The sequence below is a fragment of the Egretta garzetta genome, unplaced genomic scaffold (genome assembly GCF_000687185.1).
Source record: "Egretta garzetta isolate BGI_Z169 unplaced genomic scaffold, ASM68718v1 scaffold163, whole genome shotgun sequence".
Lineage (NCBI taxonomy): Eukaryota > Metazoa > Chordata > Aves > Pelecaniformes > Ardeidae > Egretta > Egretta garzetta.
In genome coordinates this window covers 7,746,856-7,770,392 of record NW_009259308.1, presented here as the reverse complement: position 1 = coordinate 7,770,392, position 23,537 = coordinate 7,746,856, and the positions used below count along the sequence as shown (strand labels likewise).

At 38.0% G+C, this 23,537-nt stretch overlaps 1 protein-coding gene across 1 annotated transcript in view; it reads right to left on the bottom strand.

The window, feature by feature from the left end:
- USP24 (ubiquitin specific peptidase 24) overlaps positions 1–23,537 on the bottom strand; it is a 63,933-nt gene that overhangs the window by 9,776 nt on the left and 30,620 nt on the right. Inside the window, exons 24-56 of the mRNA XM_009636245.2 lie at positions 22,871–22,937; positions 22,598–22,708; positions 22,093–22,191; positions 21,841–22,011; positions 21,113–21,198; positions 20,871–20,964; positions 20,475–20,630; positions 17,944–18,041; positions 17,078–17,173; positions 16,693–16,921; positions 15,594–15,753; positions 15,152–15,307; positions 14,508–14,578; positions 13,424–13,584; positions 12,499–12,560; positions 11,955–12,146; positions 11,547–11,664; positions 10,175–10,319; positions 9,597–9,716; positions 9,220–9,345; positions 8,911–9,009; positions 8,625–8,707; positions 8,254–8,395; positions 7,731–7,850; positions 7,117–7,337; positions 6,567–6,691; positions 5,842–5,983; positions 5,336–5,486; positions 3,967–4,062; positions 3,215–3,318; positions 2,685–2,798; positions 1,685–1,781; positions 75–191 (exon numbers count right to left, since the gene is read on the bottom strand). Coding sequence (XP_009634540.2) covers positions 75–191; positions 1,685–1,781; positions 2,685–2,798; positions 3,215–3,318; positions 3,967–4,062; positions 5,336–5,486; positions 5,842–5,983; positions 6,567–6,691; positions 7,117–7,337; positions 7,731–7,850; positions 8,254–8,395; positions 8,625–8,707; positions 8,911–9,009; positions 9,220–9,345; positions 9,597–9,716; positions 10,175–10,319; positions 11,547–11,664; positions 11,955–12,146; positions 12,499–12,560; positions 13,424–13,584; positions 14,508–14,578; positions 15,152–15,307; positions 15,594–15,753; positions 16,693–16,921; positions 17,078–17,173; positions 17,944–18,041; positions 20,475–20,630; positions 20,871–20,964; positions 21,113–21,198; positions 21,841–22,011; positions 22,093–22,191; positions 22,598–22,708; positions 22,871–22,937 — 4,129 coding nt within the window. The remainder of the gene's footprint in view (positions 1–74; positions 192–1,684; positions 1,782–2,684; positions 2,799–3,214; positions 3,319–3,966; positions 4,063–5,335; positions 5,487–5,841; positions 5,984–6,566; positions 6,692–7,116; positions 7,338–7,730; positions 7,851–8,253; positions 8,396–8,624; positions 8,708–8,910; positions 9,010–9,219; positions 9,346–9,596; positions 9,717–10,174; positions 10,320–11,546; positions 11,665–11,954; positions 12,147–12,498; positions 12,561–13,423; positions 13,585–14,507; positions 14,579–15,151; positions 15,308–15,593; positions 15,754–16,692; positions 16,922–17,077; positions 17,174–17,943; positions 18,042–20,474; positions 20,631–20,870; positions 20,965–21,112; positions 21,199–21,840; positions 22,012–22,092; positions 22,192–22,597; positions 22,709–22,870; positions 22,938–23,537) is intronic.

Below are 23,537 nucleotides of genomic sequence, written 5' to 3'. Positions count from 1 at the left end.
TATGAATATGGATGACTAGCTGCTTTACTATTGTCCTTTAAAATTAAACTAGTATTAAACAAATGTTTTCTTACCTTCTGTACGAAGTTATTGAATAGCAAAAAGTACTGAGCACAGTTTTTACAGTTTTCAGGTACATCTTTATCCAGTAGAGCAAGTAGCACCTCCAATAATTGATGTAGACTTTTTAACTGTGAAAAAATTATTAATTTTAATTTAGAGTTGTCTACTGCTTAAAAACCAAAACTGTTTCATATATCAGAGTTAAGGCACTGTAAATAAAATCATGTGTGGTCAGATATGCTTGCTGTGATGAATACGAATAGCTAACATAGGACTGCAGCCTTCCCATTTTCAGCTCTTCTGAATGCAGGCTACATGTATTAAACAGGAAAGTAACGAAAGCATCGGCACGTAGGTGACCTACTCAAAAAAGTAGAACTCAGCACTTATATAAGTTTGCAATATTTTTAAAGAAATTCAAATTACTCCTCATAGAGTGAACTGATGTTCAAACATTCAAGTCATGCCAGTAAGGCAAAACAAACCAGATTAGAAGTAAACTGTCACTCAAGGTCTCAGTTAGCGTACCACCACACTCAACCATGCGAAAAGCAATTTTAGCATTTAGTTTGCATCAAAGCGCACTAAGGGTATACACACTGGTATATCATTTACTACATCTCAGTTAACAGATAGCAACTAACAGCCAAGAGGAAATAATCAAAACCTATCAAACTATATTGTAAGTGTTTGTCTCCCTACTACTGTATTCAGCTTGTAGGATCTCACAGCAATCTTTTCTCAGAACTCTAAATATGACAAACTTTCTTAATAGAAACCTGTACAACAGTAGTGCTTTCCATCCATGACACCGGATGAAAAAGAATAGACAGATCCCAGAAAACAGATAGAAAAAACATCCTATTGCATCAAATATTAAAATTTGATGTAAAAAAAAAAAGATTATTTCAGACTAAGCAAGACTTGGACATTTAAAAGTGTCCAAGTCCCCACTGACAACTTACAGGAACATGCCAGAACATAGATAACACTTTTGTCTGAGTTCTTTTAATACAAATGACTTGGTTCAGGTATCCCAAGAGAAATACTTAAATCTCAAACATTCTACAAATGGTGACTCCCTTTCTGCTGGGTTTTCCTAGAATATTAAGATCAGGAAAATATAACAAAGCTGCACTTCCCAAACTTACTTGCTAAGATTTTCTAATAGAAAATGAAACCTTTGAACAATAATCATACTTATGGTCTCTCTCTGGAACGAGATAACTCAGTTACTACTGCTACAAGGTTTCTGACTGAGGAGAGAATCAGTTAAAAATTAAGCTGATTTCTGGAATAAAAAAAAAGTAAATCTTAAGAAATCACTGTTTCTGAACTACTAAAAGAATATGTGATATCAGTTTGTAAGACAAGCTGAAATCAGGCACAATTGTTTGCAAGTAATACTTTGAACTCAAATCCTGAGAATTACAGCAGCACGTTACCTCCTAGGGTAGGAACAGACAAGCATTAACCTATTCAAGACATGAAGAGCTGCAAACGTGATCAAGAGAGCCTTTCACCTTGTCATTTACAAATCACACAGCATTGTCAGCAAACACAGCAAGAGCCATTGGGTAGAGACAACCAACAGGATCGCTGGTGATGAGGTGACACTAACCTTCTCCTGATAAAGCAAGGCACTGTCAAGGGTTTTTTCAAGAATAGTGGCTACAGCAACTCGCACCTCTCTTACACTGCATTCCAGGAGGAAAGTCCTGGAAGATAAAAGATGAAGCTGCAAAGAGAACTGGAATCAACGTGCACACACAGTTACTATGATTAAGTGTGTTGTTTATTATTTTGAAAAAGAAAAAAGTCCAGATACTCCTTGTATTATACTTCTGTGGATAAACTTTAAGCTATTTTCCTGCACTGCTGCTTGTCACTAGTAAGGCCAATAATATTATTTCACATTTACTCATTCAAGTAACAAAAAATCTAAAACTAAAAGCTATCATAGGATTCTGTCTTTCAATACAGCTTCAATGACAAAATTTTCTTTACATTGACACACCTCTCTAAATGTGTCAGTTTTCCAAGAATGTGTCTTAGGTGTTTTCAAAACACCTACTAGCTGATCTTGAGCTTGGCAAGATTTTTTCCAGTTTCACAGAATCATAGAACGTTTTGGGTTGGAAGGGACCCCTAGAGGTCATTTAGTCCAACCCCCTGTAGTGAGCAGGGACACGACTAACTAGATCAGGTTGCTCAGAGCCTTGTCCAACCTGGTCTAATCACAGTTTATCTGTGATCTTTGTCAGGTAAGTATTTAACTTCGCTCACTCCGAACACTTTCACCATGTTCTCCTTTCCCACCACTTGCAGGAGTGACTAGACATAAACTTAAATGTATTACAAGGCACTCCATTAAATTAAACATCTGAATCTTCCTCCATGTACACTGCACTATTTTATTAGATTTTCAGAATTACCCAGAAAGCTGCACAATCAGAGAAAATACTACCAATAAAAACTTAAGTAATTACCTAGAGAGTTTGTTTAAAGAGTGTGCACAGTCAACTCTTTGGCAATATGTCAGTATAGGCCAGATCATATTATTAGGAAGCTTTATCCTACATGAGACACAAAACACCTAAGACAGAATTACCAGTACTTACTTTACAAGCTCCCGGCCCTCTGGCCCGACGAAATATTCAACTAACCACTGACAAGCATCAATGCTTTTGGAGAGCAGTGCATCTATGGTGGCAATCCATTCTTCTGTATCAGCCCTTTAACAAAACAGGGACAACGGTCAGTAATGAAAGGGAAAAGCCACGTTTCTTGCTTGCCAAACAGAAAGAATTTTTACTTTAATTGAACATACATTAGACGGCTTAAGACAAAAACACTTAGAGAAGAATTTTGGAACAACTTGCCGTCTTTAAATCCATTAGAGCCTTTCCGTGCACCCAGTCCACTACCACTGAGATAATGGACAGCTGGGAGAGGCAGCAAACTGTCAGGTTACATATGACTCTCCTTCCTCTCTCAGATTTCTTTGCAATGGGATTCCAATGCAAAGCAGAAATGTATTGCTACTCCTGTGAACGATCTATGCTACCCACAGTATTTATTTCAAGATGCTGTAGGTACAAGCATGAAAACCTCAGAATATGTTTTTAGACTACCCAGAACAAGGCCTTACCTGAGTTTCTTCTTGGTTCGGAGATAGGTTTGGAAGAGGAATTGGACTGCCAGCTGTAAGCTCACCTTTGCCATGCATGGATAATAAGGATGCTTTACCTTAGTCTGAAAGAAATGTCAAATTTACTTCAGAGCAGAAGTGTGCCTGCAGCACATACACTGCCTCTTAAACACATCAACACGTTCTATTCAAGTAATTTACTTCATTTAGAAAAAATAAAACAAAGCATTTTTCTGTGCTAAAATCAGTCTCCAGCACTGACTATGCTAGTCAACAAATACGCTAAAACAGGAACAGACTTGTTGTAAGGCCCACTAGATCTGTGGATTTAATAAATTTAATATGCTGGTTTATTACTCCATTTAGAAAAACTTGAACAGTAAACTGTATTTCCAATGAAAGTCTATCAACTCTGAGGTGACTAACACCAACTTTTGGATCTTCCATACACAGAGGAATTTCTGTCCCTCTAGAACTCAGTTTGCATCATTAGAAAAGGTGTGTGTTATTTCATAAGTTTTACTATGGCACAATAATGTTTCTCCCACTATTAGAACAGGAGGCTGGAGTAAGCTTTGAGACAGATGTTATCAGCGTGAAAAATTACTGGAGACAATGAATTGCTCAGCTGGAAACACAAAATCATGTCAACCCTTCTGTTCCAGTTTTCCTGGTTGTGACCCAGATAGCTTCTGCAGCCCTTTCTACCCAACATATTCCAAATACTCTAAGATTAAAATCTAGACACTTACAGCATTCAGCGAAGCTAACGACAGAACAAAACTGAAGTAGTCACTACTGTATACATCTCTGTTCTTCATAAATTTCAAGTTTTCATCTCTCACCATCTGTAAAGGGAGGCAAAAAAATTTGAGTGTTGTCAAAGTACATTTCTCTAACTAAAATTGCACCTTTTATGTAAATATGTGTGGTGTTTAAAAACCAGCGTCAGACCTATCCTGTTCATGCTCTGAATCACTGCTTCAGCAGAGGGGAAAATACATATAGGAGACCTAGAAGATTTGTATAAAATCAGTGACTTTTTTCTTCCAAGGATATTACAAAATGCAAGACAACAGATGAGAGACTGAAATCATTTGGCCATTGAGGGAAAAGAAGAAGGAAGAGTTGCTGATAAGTTCTATTTTTTGCTTGCTTTTAATAAAAAAGCCAAGAGAACATCCTTCAAACATGAAAGGCTTGCTTAGCAAATGTACATGTACAGAGCGAAGTCCCTCTTTTTCCAAATGAGATTTTGCTGAAAGACTCAATAAATTTGAGCCAAGTTCTGTTTATTGTAATAATACAACCCCAATAGAAGAATACCTAAAATGACTGTAATGCCCCGATACAGCCGATGTGGAGGGCCATACATAGCTTGCACAGTTTATTCTGACTGCGTATGTGATGTAGGTTCTCTTGAATGTGTGCAGATCAGCAGGGTGGTATGTGTTCAGAAGACCAAATACATGCAAAACTGTATCCTTTCTTGTATGGACCAGAGCTGCAGGCCAGCAGACCAACACCTTCCTCTTATGACAGCTAACTGATATCCAGGTTCTACCATCCTCTCACTACTCTGCCACCACCATCACATTTTCACCCCTGACTTGCAAAGTTGCCTTCAACATCCTTGTTTTCCCCTTTGAGAACATACTCAGTATTACATAAGCTAATAGACACAAACAGAATTGAATCTGGGTTTGGTTTCTCTTCTCCCCTTCTTACATTCTTGTGAACTCAAGAACTAGGAGGATGACTGTAATTTGCCATCTTCTTCATTATTCCTCAAGTGTACTTCAAATGAAGCATCATCTCTGCTCTCATCTCTTCCTGCTTGCATGCTGACTGCTGCCATTATCTCATATTTGACTAACTTGCCTACAGTTTCTTCAAAGCAAAGAATGATGGGTCAATTTTTTGGGAAGGGACAGCAAAACTTACAATAATGTACCACTGAGCAGCTTGTTAATAACTTTATGACAGAATCCAGTATTATTTTCTAGCTTTGCTTTCAAAAAAGGAATTACTTCAAGGACACCTTCAAAGTTACTGTGTTCCTCACTATATGCTTAAATTTCCTATGAGTAGGATTTAGCTGCCGTTTTTGGAGTGCTCTACCTGATATATCCGCACCGGCATTTTCTCTACAAAAAGTCCCTTTTTTTCTCCTTTTCGAACCAGCTTGGTCAAGATGGAGAGGCGGTCATTGTTGGGCCTGTGGGGTCGAGGTGATGACTGGGGTGAGATTTCTGGTGAAGATGGAGCAGATCTGAAATACGTACAAGCTCAAGGTGAATAATGAAATCCTATGACAAATCTACAGTTCAAGTTTAAAATACCAGTACAGCCAGTATGATCTTAAGGCAAATTTAGATGACAGTCTAAATACTTCTTAAGGCTGTCAATCAGCTTGAACTTCTTACTGCCACTAGTGACAGCAGCATGGAAGAGGAAATTATAAAAGCAATAAAAGACTATTCATTAAGCAGCTTAAAAGACAAAACAAAGCAACAGAAGGGTCAGTATACTCCTTTGTCAAACAGGAATTATTAATTTCTTAGTTCTGGAGATAGGGTCTAGATGTCAACATAAGAGAAACCTTTACAGACCCAAGAGGAACTTACAATGAGAGGTCCTCAGCTTCTTGACGCACAACACTCACTCGACTTTTCTTTGGTAAGACTGGAGAGTTCTGATCAGACACTCTCTGGTAAAACAGCATATAGGCATTCCAGTAACGCCGACGAACATCAGGGTAAGGGTTAGCTGATGGGAGAAAAGGCATTCAGTGAAGGCCTTTGAAGGTTTAGTACCTTTTTCATTCCTATAGGGAAGTGAAACTGGGTGTGCAAGTAATATACACTATGGCAGTATGAAGTTATTTTTCAGATTAAAAAAATAGTCTATGCTAGCAAGTAATAAAAACCAAATTTAAAATATTTTTGCAAAAAGCGTACGTATTTTAAAAAGATAACTATCAGACTTATGAAACAATTGAATATTGGCTGAAATTTATTTGGAATTAATTTCTTAAAGTTTTAACTGTATGATGCCACGCCATGTTCTATGCACAATCATTTTTACTAGCCTAAAACAAGGCTTGTTTTACTTATGGATCTCCTCTGCTACTAAGTCTGCAAACAGCTGAACAACAGTGAATACAATTGAATACTAGGCCATATACAAGCTGTTATACCCTTCAGTAAACAGAAGACATTATGAAAAAAATGCTTTGGAAGGATTATTAGACCAAGTCACTCAAGGTAGATATAATGGACTGAGCTTCACCTCTGCTGAGAACCAGTATGACATATAAAGCTACTGTAAATCAATCTGTAATTCTGCTTACATTGATCATAGACTTTAGGTCTATACTCTCCACCAAAACATTCATATTCCAAGGTTTCATCAGTTAAATCAAATTCTTCGACAATGGTGTCATTAAATTTATACCACTTTCCTTTTCCACATCCCCTGTGATCAAAACAGAAACACAACAGAAACATTACTTGACTGTCTAGCAAAAAACCAAACCACCCTGAATACCGTAGCAATGACAACCCTTAAATCACATTTGTTTTGACAGTAAATAGAAAGCTTAGTTCAATCAATTGTCAAAGTTTCATTTTAAAAAAAGATAAGCTTTAATCAACTATGAGAAGCACATCACCTGCAACTAAATATCATAGGAAGCCCTTAAAGTGCAATACGAAGTACATAAGAATTCCTGAGACTTGTGATATGGTGTCTCATGTTATTGTCTTAACACCCACAATGTTGGCTGTCAAGAAAGGGAAGAGTGCTTCCAACAGAGCTCTGAAAGGCTCACTATATTTTCCCAAATCAAGTAGTCTTTAGACCGCTCTCAAACCACCCCGGCAAATCTTCTTGGCTGTTACCTCCTGTCCTTTATAAAGGAGTAGTAGTGCCCTGCATGTGCCTGGCCACTGTGAACAATCACACCAACAAGCTCATAGTTTTCTGTAGGGGCAACTTTCTTTCTTGGGGAGCCTCCACCTCCTTGATCTGTGTTTCTACCATTGTCCCCCACTTCCGAGGATGAGTCCTGGCGAGCCATCCCTGACACAGTGTAAGGTTCCATGTTCAGCATCCAGGGAAACTGTTTGAAGAGATATTTCAGATTAACTGAGAGATTACGTTGTGCACCTGCTTAGTGTAATTTTATGGGAATTGTATTAATACTTCCCACATTGGGAACACCAGAGGAAAACATGGTGTTTCAACTTTTTATCCTTATGACACAGAAGTTAAATAAAATGCCTTTACAGAGGTTTTTGCTTGTCCTTTCTGAAAGGAGTCTGAGAATGTTGCAGACAAGGAACACTCTACAGAAAAATACTTATTTTCTGTATCATCATCATGTTGTAAGCATACCACATACTCAAAATCCCAGTACCAAAATGTGGGGGAAGGAAGGAAGAATGAATAGGAAGAGAAAGATTCTGCTCAGGCGGGGCAGGGTGGGGAGCACCATACATAAAAGTTTTCTTACCCTTATTTGCTCATCATATTTAATAGAACGTCCACTCTCCCAATCAAAGCCAAATCTCATCAGGTGAATCACCAACAGGCTAGGTAAGACCTTAATGCATGTGCGCTTCACTGTAGTTCTCTTAAAAAGAAAATAGAATATCACTCTATCTACATACCTCAAACATTCTGTAGCATTCTTCTACAGATGCCTGATTCCAGCCATCTTGAACAGATGTATAACACAGCCACGGAAGGCAGGATGATCACAGAGATAAAGCACCACTGCAGCTAATACAGAGTTTGTGCAGTGCACTGGTATGTGACAGAACATTTCACCATCCTACCACCCTTCTAAATGTCATCTACAATAGGAATTATAGGGAATGAAGAATGCTATCTGCATGGATTTATGGATTTAACCTTCTGACTATGAAGGTAGGAAGAGTAAGCAGTATCTAAGCATGGCTTCTACGGCTATGTAATGCTTAAGAAAATACCAAGCTAGAGCTGAATCTTCTTTTACATACGTTAAGAACCAATACCTTTTCTTTGCACTTTTCACAGTAGTATGCATTGCTTCCTTCCAGAACTTCTCCTCTAACAAACTGATCCAATGATATTTCCAGACTTTGACATGAAGTCACACCTAGGTTGAGAGCCATGAAGGCTTCCTCACGCTCGTACCTAAATCCAAGAAGAAAAATAGTCAAGGCATTGACAGAGTAGAACCTATCCAACTTGCATTAACAAGACATATGCTTAGGAAAGAACGTTGCATTTGCCCCATAGCTATCAACAGCTGTGATACTCACAGAGGCGTATGTCTCTACCTGCTTGTGCTATTTTGACCTACATATTTTAATAGTTATGGGAGCACATAACTTGGTAACTAATGCACTAAATTTAACACTACCTGTGAGGACAGTCCTTGCAGATCTTCTGATCAGAGAAGATTCCTTGAAAAGTATTCTTAAATATTTGGTCTCTTCCTATTTTCTGTTGGAGATGTAAAGTTAGACATCAGTTGGATACATTGCAGAGTGAAAGACCAGGAAAGCAATAGGAATTTTAAACTTCTGAATACTAAGTAATTATAAAATAAGCCAAATAGCTCTCTGTCCTCTTTTCTGAAGAACAAAGGAGAAAGAGAGAAAAGGTACCAAGAAGATGTATCTAAACAAGGAAAGAAAGGATTTTACCTTGAGGTACTCATCCATTTGATCTATAAGACTGGTGAAGAACTCATAAGCATCCTGTTGCTCTCTAACATAAAGTTCCTTATTCCACATCTTGAAAATCTATGTAAAGTATAAATATATATAAAAAGGTGTTTTTTCCATAAACATATCACTAAAGAAAATAATTTTTACAGAAATTTGTTATTTTTACATGTTTTGGCTTTTTGAAGTAGAACTTTATCTCTAGAAATTCTGCAATGAGAAAAAGCTGAATAAATGATTACTTGTTAAGCAGGAAAGCTATATAGTCTAAACAAAAAGATGTAATACCTTCCAAAAGTTCTCAGGTACATAGTACTGTAGCTTGCTTTCCATCAAATGACCAAAAAGAGATTGAACTTGATAGAACACATTGTCATCTGGATTGTCTGTATCATCATCAATAGAAAGCAAGGCCTGGAAGGAAATAAATAACCTTGTTAAATTTTCTCTTGGCAAAATGATTACTGTAAGTTGTCATGATACACAGCACAACAACTTATAGTTTATACATTTATTGTGTGTATATCTTTATGCACACACATGTACATACACAGTTTCATTTATTTATTTTACACAATTCATTTACAAATGGTGCTAAGATGAACCTCCAGTTCAGGTGACAGTAATTCCAAAAAGACGACTTTACTGAATGTTGAACCAATTACCTCTGGGAGACCAGGCTGCATATACAGCTGCTGGAAGACAGCATTCATGTAACAAGTAGCACCACCATTCTTCAGTCCCACAAATCCTGAAATGGAGCGACTATCCACTGGCGGAAGATACTAGAATGACAAACACATGTTTTTGTCCCAGTACGTTATAAAAAGCATGAGACTCCCAACAACAATCTATAGCTTTTCTAATCACACTTGTATGAGATGTCAAGAGCAATTTAATGGAAAACCAGGAATATAAACTCTAAAAGATCACAAGAGTGCTGTATTGGGTCATTTAGATATTTAACAGATAGCACAAAACTTAAAATGGCCTAAAATGTATCTAAATGAACTTGGTGATATTTAGGAAATATTTCTTTCTTATTCAGATAATCACTGACAAAGACTCACTGGAGTATTTGCTTCTGAGGAAGATCAAATGGGTCTGCGTTTATTCTTTTTGTTTATGCTTTTTGTCATTTTAAATTGAAGACTATGGACATTTAATGAATGGAGCAGTTAAGAAGGTCGTAGGCAGTACTCCAAACCATGTTAATACAAACCAAAGAAGGCTTCTTGCTTACATCAAACTCCTTGGTAAGTGCAGGGTCACACTGGTGATGCATAGAAAGCAGCTCTTTTGTAATAAGCTGGAGATTGGAAGGTGAGCTATCAGCCAGCATTACTAACACTTCATAAGCAGCTAATCGGCTATCTGCTGTACTGCACCTAAAAAGAAAACCACATTTGAGATCTATTTTGTAGATGACACAATTATTTCTAATTCCAGAAAGCCATATTACTCAGAACAAGTGACAATTAATGTTCAAAAGGAACACTTTAAATGATAAAATATTCCTGAGACTGCAGACTGCTATTTTTAATTTTTTGGGGAAGAAGAACAGAGAAGAATCAAATCAGAAGAGCAGCACCAGAAACACTCCTTTAAATAAGCCTCCCTTACTGACATGGAGACACCTGTTGTTAACATGCAGTAGCAAGGAAAAGGAGGCACCCTGAAAAGAAGATACAGAAGTGGTTGTACATCTGAGGACAAACAGCCAGCTATTCTCTATCACTGTAACACTGATGGAGCCGTAATGACTTATTTACATAGGAGACAAGCTTTGAAAGAGCTAGACCAGATAACTTGCTACAAGAGATGACCTAAGCTGTGCTAGACCAGTACAAAACACTTCTATTGTGCTCTTTTCAGTGGACCAAGCACACTAGCCCTTTCTTCTAAAGGCCAAAGAAAAGGCTTTATTTACTTTAAACAAATGAAAGAGCATGCTTGAGATGAACTGCAATGGAGCAAAGCTGGAGCAAAACACTAAGGTGCAGGAAGTCCCGTTCAGCTCAGGTGTTGCTAAATGCTCCTCTGGAACCTTCTTCAGGGTTTGTGGAAAGGCGGTGTGGATATGCCTGATCCAACTCTAACACCAACGAGTCAGTGTAACGTAAGCAATCCAGCTGCAGCAGTACAAAACTCTGGGCTATTATCAGCCATCTCAGGTGCAAGGAGACTTGCTCAGCATTAGCTTTTTACAAAACACAGTTCTTTTGAAGGGAAAAAGAAGATAGCAGAGCTTTTGATAATCTCATTTACAAGGGACTTGGAAAGTTAATTTCCTGCTTATGCTCCAATTCAGCTGACTGGCCAAGTGATGATGAGCTAAAGGAGTACTCTTTGGACTCATGAAATCAGCACTCACTCACGCTTGCAGTTCATCATTGATCTAAATGCACAGGCTTTGGAAGTACAGAGAAGCAAAGATTTTGGGTCACACAAAAACTTTTAAAAATGCTATCTGGACACTTATGTAGGAAATGTAGAGAACTGGAGAAATGCTCAGACATTGGTATTAAATCCCAGTATCTGTAGCACCAGTGTGACATTTGCATTCATGAGATCTAAGACAATACCCAACGTAAACAAAAAAACCCAGTTTTTACTTTGGATGAAAGTCTTGCTGACTGATTGCAGCACTGCCTGCTGGAGAATGGCTATTCAGAATAATCCTGGATGCTCGGAAGAGGAAATCATCCAACAATGGCTTAATCAAAGATGAACCTGTAACACAGTAATCCATGTCTATTGTTAAATGCTTCCATTATCACTGCAAATGTCAAAAGATGTTCCATAACAGCAAAATCACTTAATAGCACCATACCAACAAAAATCATACCTAAATATTTTATCAAATGTCAAAGGTACAACAAAGGTACTCCTTATAGCTCTGTATCACTTCTACCGATGTATTATAACAGCTTCACACATACTGACTACTGATCAAGTAATTTGTTAGTGCTATGCAGAACTCATACTAGTCTAGTCACTTTAGAGTAAGCAGGAATACTTACCAACCATTTCCTTCTCTGCCCCACAAAGTGAAAGAAGAGTCTTAATGAGCCTCAAGTGTCCTGCTAACAGGATGTTGTCAGCTTCACTGGTCTCACACTCAGCAGTGCGGTTGGGTTCAAAATTATCTAGCCAGGTGATCTCATCTTCTAACATGGCAGCCGGGCTTATCTTTAGCTGTTCCATTTCTGATGCTGCAAGAGAAAAAGAAAACCCAGAAAAATTAACAGCTCTATAAATGTAGAATATAAATACAGAGAACTTCAAACAGTTTGGTAATGGTCTAGTTTCCTCCAGTGTTTACAAAGTATACCTTCCATGGTATACTCATTTCACTTTCCCAAAGGAGTGAGCTGCCTTGTTGTTACTGAACACCGAGAACAGTCCATGCCAGGTGTTAACACAGGAGAGCCGGCGCACTGGCAGGTCACACTGAATTCATGGTATAGTAATCCCTCTGTGAAGACAATTCTATGTATCGTCTACAGAAGGAAGACATGTTTGGAAGCTGCAATTGGAATGACATTTGTGCCTGTACATACTTACATGTGAGGTCATCCAATAACTGACATCTCAGGTCAAAATATTCTGTACACTGGGACAAAAGTCTGAAAGAGGTACAAATAGAAGAATGGTTTAATTTAAAATCAGAAACTTTTTTCGAAGCAGTTGCCTTTAAGGCCTGTGTGCTCTGTCCATCTAACCCCAAACAGTGTAGCTATCTAGGTATGCTTCTGCATGCACGCGCTGCAGCTTTAAAACAAATTCCTTCCCAACAGCTACTTCTGAATAACATTTAATCCTGCTTCCTTCCTTCATCTCAAAACAATTGTAGTTAATTATCAGATGACGATAAAACAACACGTTTTAACTTGTCAGTTACTCCTCTATTCAGATTCCTCTACAAATTGCTGTTTAAAGTTACTGTTAAATTCAACAACCTTTGGCCAGTAAGGGACAAGTTAACAGGACTGATACCTACAGTCTTTACAGGTGTAATGGGTAACATCAGCAACAAGAAATCATGTGAAGTCATGGGTCCAGACATCACTGAAAAGGTTGGAGATGTTAGGATTGGTTTCTGATCTGGATCTAAGCAATACTATCAAATAAATTCAATGTTACTGTCATACACCCCATTGCCTCTATGCCTCATGTAGGATTCCAGCCAGGTTCTGACTGACATGACCACATCCCAGAAAGAGCAGGCCTATTTAGCCATTACCATCTCCCAAATGGGAAGACAAATAAGCTGAACTATAGGAGTTCACAGAAGAAGAGTTGTACCTTGAGAATTCATCTTTATTTCCCTTCAGTTTACATACTTCCAAAACTATCTGGCGTATGACAGGGATCTCTACTGTTGACAGACTTGCAAAGTCCTAATCTCTTGTGCCTCAGAGCTTCCACAGCGCTATTCATTTGAAAACATGACAGACTTGCTTCCTTGATAAACACGCAGCTGACTTACCTCTGGTTGATTCCTCTCATGATGCTGGTTGGTGACCAAAGAGGCAGCTGGGCACCAAGAACAACACTCAAGAGAAACTGGTTTGGCTTTTGTACATCTGGGTGAGCTGATGTGTCTGTCTGACTAAGGGTGTACAACTGGTCACAGGCAACACGACGAATCTGAAACAGTGTCACTGTCAAATACTAGCAGTTGCTCAAAGGTTGCAAAAAAAAAAAAAAAAAAAAAAAAAAAAAAAACCAACCCAGAAACCCACTTCTGTTTTGTTAGAAATCTAACAAACAGACAGACATTGAAAAGCTTGCGTAAAGGTTGCAAAAAAAAAAAAAAAAAAAAACAACAAAACAACCAACCCAGAAACCCACTTCTGTTTTGTTAGAAATCTAACAGACAAACAGACATTGAAAAGCTTGCGTAAACCAGATTATGAGCTCTGCACCCGCCAGCCAGGGTTTCTCTCTTTATATGGATTTAGCAACCTGCTTTTATCCCCGAGCTAAAAGCTCTGATGCTTTATTAAGCACAAATTACAAATTTAGATAAGGGAGAAAAGATGCAATGACTTCATGCAAAATACATGAGATGCAATGAAATGAAGTAAGCATGACTTGAAAATCTCTAGATTTTAGAATATCCAGAATAATCTTAAAACAGAAAGAATGAATTTTAGGAGGGTTCTGACATTTGGAAGAATTTTTCAAAAGTTCAGAAGAGTCAATTAAATCTTAACCAAATATTTTGAGATTAAAGTTACTTGGAACTTTCCCTAAAGTACTAGTTTTACAGAATTTGCCTCACCAGATTATTTTCTTTAGACTAGCCACAGCACAGTCCTGTACGCCTCATGGATTAAACAAACCTAAAGAATGTAATACTTCAGCATTTTCTATCAACACATCACTAGATACTGGAATTACTAACGATTATATAAATGTTATTAATTTAAATACAAAAAACTGTAGGAATATTTGTAATAAACAATTTTGTCTTTAGACCACACTAGATGATCAAAGTATACACATTTCAGAAGTAGAATATTTAGAAGTGAAAACTTCTATAGTTCTGAAAAGATAAAGATCCTCACCTCAGCACTTGGTGATCCAAGCAGTATATCAATGATGAAATCGGCAACACAAGGCAAATTGTAAAAAGATCCTAAAACAGAAGATTACCAGGCTATTTTTTTTTAAATAATAATTTAAAATAAGTCAGGTACAATCTTGCATTAAAATACCATAGGACCTAGAGGACACCCCCCTGTCAACACTGAAAAGCAGTAATGGCTGTTTGCATATTTCCCCATCTCCTTCCCTCACCAGAGACTGGCACCATGTTATAACAGCATCTTTCATTGCCTTCCACCACCACCAGTGTTTACACTTCCCATATACAAAGGTTCAAGTACTAAACACTAGCTATGCAAAGAGCAGCACTTAAAGAATTACATACTTCAAAGCCAGTGGAAATATTTATATACTGGTATTAAGTCAGCTTTCCCAAAACATTTCACTAAGGACAACACTACATGCCTTGTTTAATGCCACCTGTTCTTCAGTCCTGGAAAGAAACCCCTGTATTTTTAAATGAAATTTTGTGGTTTTAACTTGAGCTATCTCAGCTTACAGAGCTAGAAGTTTCTTGTTATTTTTTTGTACTTGTCTGTCTCCAAAAGCCTTCCCCCACCTTAATTATATGCCAAATAGTGACTAATCCAATTCTATTTCATACCTAGTTGCTGACTGCGTAGCTGAAGGCAGGTTACCAAGAGAGACAAGGCTTCTCCAGCAATCAGAGCATCTTTGGTGGATACGGACTGCTGTCTCACACAGATACCAGCGTGCAGCGCAGTTGGCTCTCCTTCGCTTCCTGAGCTGCAATTACTTCCTGCATTAAGAAATGAACAAGTAGTGTAATCCATTACATTTTTCAAATGTTTTCAGCTTCTGCTCAGTTCCCCACAATTAAAAAAAACTTCTCTAAATGTCACTTGAATGTACAGCATTTTCCTCAGATTTGTGTAATTTAATCATATAATATCCCGAGTTGGAAGGGGCCCAAGAGGATCGTCTGAGAGCAACTCCAATGAATTCAGCTTCAAGCTTTCAAAGTGTTCAATTAAGAAAAAAACAAATGCTTTCTTTAGATTGGTTTAGAGACTCAGTTAACCTACCTGAGCTGCTAAGTCTGTTCCGAATCCCAGCAGAAAATAAAGTGTTGCTCTCTTTTATTGGCTGACTACTGCCCACGAGGTCCAGTCGTCCTGCAGCAGCAGCCCAAGAGAGTCGCATGAAGCAAGCCACTGTGGAAGTGAAATCATTCACCTCCATAGTCTGAAGGAACAAGAAACAGCAGTTACTTCTGCGATATTCAACAGCCTTTGTTAATCATAGGGATAAGAAGAATGTAACTTCTGGATCATGTCAAATTAACATTTGGATTTGTTTTCTTCTCTCTTCTCTAAGCAGGCTCAAGGACACAAGAGTTTTTTTGTTCCCAAGGAGATATCAGTATTGCTCCCTTAAGAGGAAGTAGCTCTTTTTTAAATTCTCCACTAGTGTAGATACCCTTTTCACCTATCTGGAGTTAGGCATGCTGATTTCAATCACATTGATCTATTTGGGAAGCACTGTCCAAGAACCTAACATAATACACTCGTTACATTAACCATGAAGTTTCTTTCAGCTGGACTTCACTTTCAAATGGGTTGAGTTCTTGTCAGATTAGACTTTTAGTAAATAGCCAGTCTCAGATTAATTACACTGACATGCCTATAAAGAGAAAAACAGCATTTTCTTTAAAGTATTGAAAATAAAAAATTCCTTTTTCCCTAGTGTACCATCAAGTAAATTTAATTTAATGAACTATTTGAAACAAAAAAACTTGCCCAAAATTTCTAATTCAAAGAAACATGGACTAGAATTCACATGTTCAAGCAGGAATCTTCTCTTTTCTATTCACAGAAAATTAATAAGAACAAGATGTTAAGCATGACCAAAAATAAATCACAAGTAAAATTTCTGTGTAGATCTATTTCTGGTAAATGCTTATTGGGTACTGCTTCCTTTGTACTGCCAAAATAATTTCTGAGACTGTTAAAATTCATATCAAGATCAGGAAGAGAGACTGATAGTATTTTCAGAGGCTTTTAAGTAAAGCCTGGGCAAGAATCTGTATAAAAGGTAGACTTTTGATTAAAAATCCAGGAGTTATACAGCTGTCACTGGAGATGACACTGCTACAACACCATAAATCACCAAACACTTCCTTACTTGTATGGCAACTCTTGCTGCTGGTATGATTTCTTCTACCCTAATGGAGGATCTATCAGACACAGAGAGCTGTCGGTAGGATGACTTCTCAGGTGTTCCACAAATGGACATCTGCCTACTTGCTTGTCGGCTGACATTACGGAAGGGGCGTGAGGACAATGCTTCTACTCCATCTTTAATGAAATCCTCATCCAGTAATGTAGGCATTGTTTGGCCAACAAGCAAGAACCTACATTCACAAAGCAAAAACGTGAGGCTTGTTTCTGAACGTTCACAGCAAATTAATGAAACAGAACTTAAAGTACCAATTAATCTTAAATATTACAAGACACACTCTAAAAGCCAAGAAAACAGCACTTTTCTCTAATGAAAGGCAATTACATACCTTGCAAGTTGCAGGCAGATGGAATAGACTCCCTGTCTTGTTTCATAGTCTACTTCTGATGGGATGGAATCTCTCTGCATCACATTCACCACCAAACTTAAAACAAATCAGTAAGACAGACTCCATTTGAGAATGTTTTAAATTAGGAGAGAGCTGCAATTAATTTATCTCTATCCTTCCCTCCTCCTATTCAGACAGCTGAGTGCCAGTTAAAACTGCCACTCTGGAATCTTTGGAGACTGACATCCCCATTTTACCCTCCTACACCTACAGATGAAAGCTTCCTGTTCCCGCTGGAAAATGATTCAGGATCTATGGGGTGTGGGGTGGATAAAATTACTGAAAGCAACATATACTTGATAAATCTGACACAAGCACAAGCAGTATTGCCAGGTCTTCCAAACCACTCACAATGTGCCTCAATTCTTATCTGAAGGGTCTGAATTTTGGGAGACTGTAAAATTTAAATTTGGTTACCACTGCAATATCTATGCTTTGTCTGCTTAAAGTGTCCACTGGTATCTGTGCAGGACAGTGTAATGTACACGCTTGCAAATTTGAACTGAAACACTTGAATGCTAACTATCCAAATATCAACTACCTTAGTAAAACCTATGCTTCACAAGCTTATCTGTGCCTAACTTTATTTTGGGGTTTAACAACATGTACTTGGTTACATTACTATGGTAGCTACAGTAGCTTTTCAGACATTGGATAATGAAAAAACCAGCTTTGGGTGGATTTTTTTTCCTCTGAAAAAAAAGCTGTCAGGTGTACTGATGTGCTACAATGTGGAAATCAGAAACCACGCAGAACTGCTAACCAAATGAAGTGTTATAAATTGAGTCAAGATTTTGAAATCTAACCTCAACCCTCCCGCTCTGAGGAAGTTTTCACAGAAAGACTTGGCACAGTTTCTTGCCATTTCATCATCTGCGGTTGGCATCAGCTTGGAGCTCAGTACCTAAAATAAATGCATAAATAAGCAGGCATACACCACCACCATCCCCCTTCGTATTCTTTTTCTGCTGAAGGTTAAAAGTATAACAGAAAAAAATTCACTACAACTGAAGCAATTAACAATACACTTATGCGAAGCTGTAGTCAGTAAAGAGAAATCCCATTAAAAAAATATTCAGGATGACTATGGCTATTACACAGATAATTATTGTGAATCAAAGGGCATTTTTTTCTCATTGAAGTTTGCTTTTTAAGGGAAAGAATAAAGTACATACTCTAGCACATGAAATGTTGTCTTCAGGCTCAGCTGGTGCTCCTTAAGAGCCCAAATACTTCTCCTTTCTAGATTTTCAGTTGACAGTATCACATACAACACCCTACAGATGGCTTACTTATGTTTCAGAAGGCATGAATCAGTAATTGTATTGCTGCTATTATTTTTTTTTTTTTTAAAGATGGTCCAGGCAATTCTACAGGCCTTATAAACATCACCACTGTATCACCCCTCCTATATTAAGTCAGCACTAAACTTCACAGAATGCAATTACGCTCAGAAACATGGCCATAAGGAAGTCTGTGGTCTCTGTGGGTCAGATCTCAAGTACATTTACAATCAATTTCACGTCATTTTACATAAAGAAAAAAAGAACACAAGACCCAAACAAAAAACGCTCAGCCCCTCCCCAGAAAACCCTCAGAAGTTATTTACTTTCTTGAAAAGTCTCTTTGGCATGTTAAAATATGGGTAGATGAGGTGCTTAGGGACATGGTTTAGTGGTGGGATGGCAGTGTTAGGTTAACGGTTGGACTTGATGATCTTAAAGGTCTTTTCCAACCTAAACAATTCTATGATTCTATGTGGGAAAACAAAATACGCCTCTTCCAGGTTCGCAGGTCAGAAGAATGGTTTACAGAGTTCCAGGCATGAAATCTTATCACAATGCTGCATGATATAATCCTGAACATCTGTAGCATTTAATTTTCATCTCTTTCACATACTCCGCAAATTTGCTGTGCACATTTTTTCAGCAAGCAGTTCAGACCAGTTCCCCTATTTGCAACAGATCACCAGTTGAGAGGATAAAAAAAGCACACACTACCTGACAGATATCATCTTCCAGTTAGCTTGACTGGATTTGAGGAACAAGTCCACTCACATACTCTACACATCTAATCCAATTTACTACTTCTCATCGCTTGCCAGAAAAGCAAGCAATTTATTACTTCATTTTATTATTTTCTCTGGCATAGAAGCAGCAGGTAACTGTCTCGTCATACTGTAATATAATTTGCCAGTTCAACAAGATACCCTTGCTGTGATATACTAAATAATTTGCTTTCAGCTGTAGAACTTATCAATGTATTTCAAAGACATCATCAAATATATTTCATTCCAGCTGTACAGAAAAGGGGGAATCCTAACGCTGCAGCGTGATGACAGTGTAGGAAGACGAAGATTAGACTGCAGAAACCCAAAGAAAAGCAACAACAAGAAAATTCCTACAATAATGTTGGAACACACCAGGAATGAAAGAGAATAACTTTGTCTACTGTTTTTGAAGCTGCTGGCAACCAGTCCTCCAACTTCATGTTGTTCAAACCATATTTTAATGATTCCTTATAAACAGTGGGACCTGCAAGTAGAACTAGAAACTGTCCAGCTTCCTAGAGTGTGCAGATTACAGTGTCCTAACAATGACAGCAGCTGAACTTTCTTATACTGTTTAAAATCCATGCACTGAACACCTGGAAAGAACCTTTTTACCGGGTCCAATCCAGTGTTTTGGCTAAAGAACTTGGGAGAATACTTGGCATTAAAAAAAAATTGTACATATTCCACTCACTTTACATGCACAGCTAAAACAGGCCAGAAGCTTCAGGTTAAAAGCCCAGCACATTTGGATAGTGAAAATTCTTCGCAGTTGAATGCTTCTCAAAAATATTCCTCCTTAGCCTCTACAGAGTATGGTAGACTTCTACAGAAGGGAAGTTAGCATTCATTTTCTTTCAAAGTGAATAGAGCAAAACCAATCAAACTAAACAACAGCTCCCATTAATTTTTAAAGGAGCCAGCTTTTTTTTTTTATATATACACCAAAAATCACATACTTGGGGTTTCTGGAGATTCAAGCAGGAATTTTAGCTAAACAGTAAAGACTTTGATGTTTCTTTGCTCCTCTCCACTTACTTTAGAATACTCCTTCCGTCTTGCAAATCACAAAAAGGGCCTGGCTTCACAGTGAAGACTCTAAAGAGAAACTTTTTACCCCTTTCATTCCGTGTAGAACTTATCACATACATGAAAGTAGACTATGACATAACATTCGCATTTTCCATAATGACCCTGTCATGGTGGACTCCTGCCCAAGAAATTCAGAACTGTTCAAACCTTAGTCCTCAGAAACACAAGTAGAAAGAAGTAAATCTGTTTTCTTACCTCTAAATTGTAGAGCACTCTGAAGGTGGACATGCCTGGAGCAAAAGATCTGAAAAGACTTTCTAGTATTGAACTAGCACTGGGCTGATGTTGGTGTTTTGAAGACAAGGACGGTGATTTTGAAGACTGAGAACTTGGTTCTGATAGCAGTGTTTTCTAGGAGGAATAAGCCACAGAAGAAATATTTTGAGACTACTGCATGTTGTTGCAATTGGCAACACATTTCCTGTAATCCCTATAATCCCTCACTTCCAGCTACTTGGAAATAAATCAATAATCTTTAACATAAGCATTATTTTGCAGTAGAGTTTTAAACCCTTCACAGATTATAATCTGACAGGGTAGTAAAATCCTTTTTGTCAAGATCACCAAGATTAGTTATTGTTTAATCCATACCTTCCTTCCCAGGGAATCAAGCTGATCAAGAGCCTCCTGAATAGCTGGGTCAGTGGGAATCAAGAGCAGAAGCTTCCTCACTCGCAATGTTATCCTGGAAAGTTATCAGAAGTTACTTGCACAAAATAGACCTTAGACACACTGTGGCCTGGTGGATGCCTACACACTGCAAAGTAGCTTGCTATTCAAACTTCGCAGTGTGAGCATTTCTTCAATATTTAATAACCATTTAGTCTGCTTACCTTGGCTCCTCTAGATTGGCAAGCTGGTAAAGCATATCAAACACATTACACACGAGAGCCATGACTACTCCAGGGAGGGATTTCTCCTAGGAATTAAGCATAAATACAAAAGTCTTTTTCTCCCCTCTCTGTTGCAAGTAATTTAAGAGAGCTCTTCACTGAATCAACTGATCCAGATGTCAACCTGGCTCATAGAAATCCCAGCTACTTTCTAGACTGAAACAACATTTGAATTTTTACATTACCCCATTTCCCTTTTAACAATTGATTTTTGAAGTTAGGGTTGACATACAAAGCAGACCAGGAGTGATCCAAACACACTTCAACATCAATGCAAGTTGATGCTTCTTCATTCATTTTCATACTGCAGCTTTGTTAATAGTGGAAATCTGGAAATCTCTCTCCCGACAAATACACAATCTCAAAATTAAATCATATGGGTCTTGTTTGTTTAAAAGACCCCATAGAGATTAATAAACACCAAGCAGGCTACAACAGGTGACAGAATACAAAGTCATATCTGCATGCATAAAGCAATTGTGTATTGAAATGCTTTGTTTCAATTGCAGTTTGAAAGCAAAACCAGACTACTAAAGACTGGATACTTAAGCTGATGTGAACAGCTTCTCTCTCATCTTACTGCACCTCTTCTGCCCCAGCTGTCTCTCCCCCAACTATCCCCCACCCCGTCCTCCGGGAAAAATCTGAGGAAAGGTTACAGGCTGTACCTGTTCCATTGCATAAGATGAACTAAATACACCGCCACTGTTGCTGGAACTGGTTGAGGAATCTGCAGAGCTCCCTGATGGAGTCCCACTTCCTGATGTTTTTACAGTAAGGACTTGTTCATCAGAGAAGCCCAGTTGGTGGAGTAGTTTCTGATCTTTGTTTACAGTTAGCTGCAAGAAAATATTTATCGTTTATTTCTGGAAAAGAGACTCAATTTAATAAATAATGAGAATTCTTTGTAGTTAACATACCAGGCTGTCATTGGCAAATATCTGTATGTTATCCACAGGTGAATTCAACATTTTTGCTATCTTCCACCTGACGCTCCCTACAGTTTCATTGCTGTGAGCCTGTAAAATTAAATGACACTGGTTCAGTAAGTCTGCTCAAGCAGTAAATTCCGAGAGAAGAAAAAGAAAAATCTTCCATTAAAGTCTTCCTGCCCCTTTGCATAGGGCGGTAAAGGTCTTGTCCACAAAAGAGACTGACACGGTAGGACAGCAGTAGAAATGGTTTATCACTGACACTAAGCAAACAACCTCTTTTTCCCACACCAGAATGATGATCAAAATACATTTAGTCTGTAGACACTTCCATTACAGCAGCCTTATACACACTTTTAACATTTTCAGATAGAATTTTCAAACTGACTGAAGTCCATAAAACCAGCTTACTCTGTTCAGTGCAGGCATCAAAAAACCCAGAAGTAGCTTGGTGATCAACACCACATGACACACACAACCTGTGCACACATACCTCTATGGTGAAGGTATCTTTGGTAGACTCGTACGTAACATTAAGAGTTAAAAGATGTCCATGGAAAGAGGCACCATGAGGTAGAATAGTTCGGGGAACAGAGTAAAGGTCCTACAGGAAGAGAAGGATGACAACAAATACCACCCTTGACATTTCTATGATGGTATGCAACAAAGTTACTAGAGTTGCATAGGTTTAAATAACTCCTACTATTTTTAATAATATCTGAAGTTGTGTTCTTAGACTTGCCTAGTAAGAAATTACATCTCTTACCTCTATTGTTATCACATAACGCTCTGCCAACAGCAGCAGTCTCTCAATTATTACAAGTTTAGTTGACCTAGAGATAAACATTGAAAACAAGAGAAGATTGATCTCTGAGACAAGTTACAATGCCCACAGGTAACTACCATGAATTAGCTGTTTTCAAATATAATTCCTTAAATTTGGAGTTAATTCAGTTGAAATTAACTAGGAAAGCAGGCCAAGAAGCTTGCGCTATACTGCTTGAGATGTAGCCAGCTTCAGAAGAAGCTTCATGTTTCTAAAGGTCTCACCCTATGCTCATGTACTTAAGCTACACACATTTAGGTATGAGTAAGCCAAGCTAGAGGATGAAAACCCACCCTTTTCTGTCCCAGTTAAAGAAAAAAACAAACCTAAAACCTGCTGCCCCAGAAATATTACAAGACTAATAGGCTGGTAATAGTCTTCAGGGGTTTTTTATGGGTTTTTTTGTGGGTTTTTTGTTGTTGGCTGGTTTTTGGGGTCAGAGGGATGTTGTTGGGGGTGTTTTTTGTTGTTTTTTTGTTTTGGTTTTTTTTGTGTGTTTTTTTTTTTTTTTTAAACACAGGTTTTTCGAAGTCGCTTTGAAACTCAAATTGCATTGTAATTGGAATATTCAATTGAGAAACCACCAAAATATACAACTACCAATACT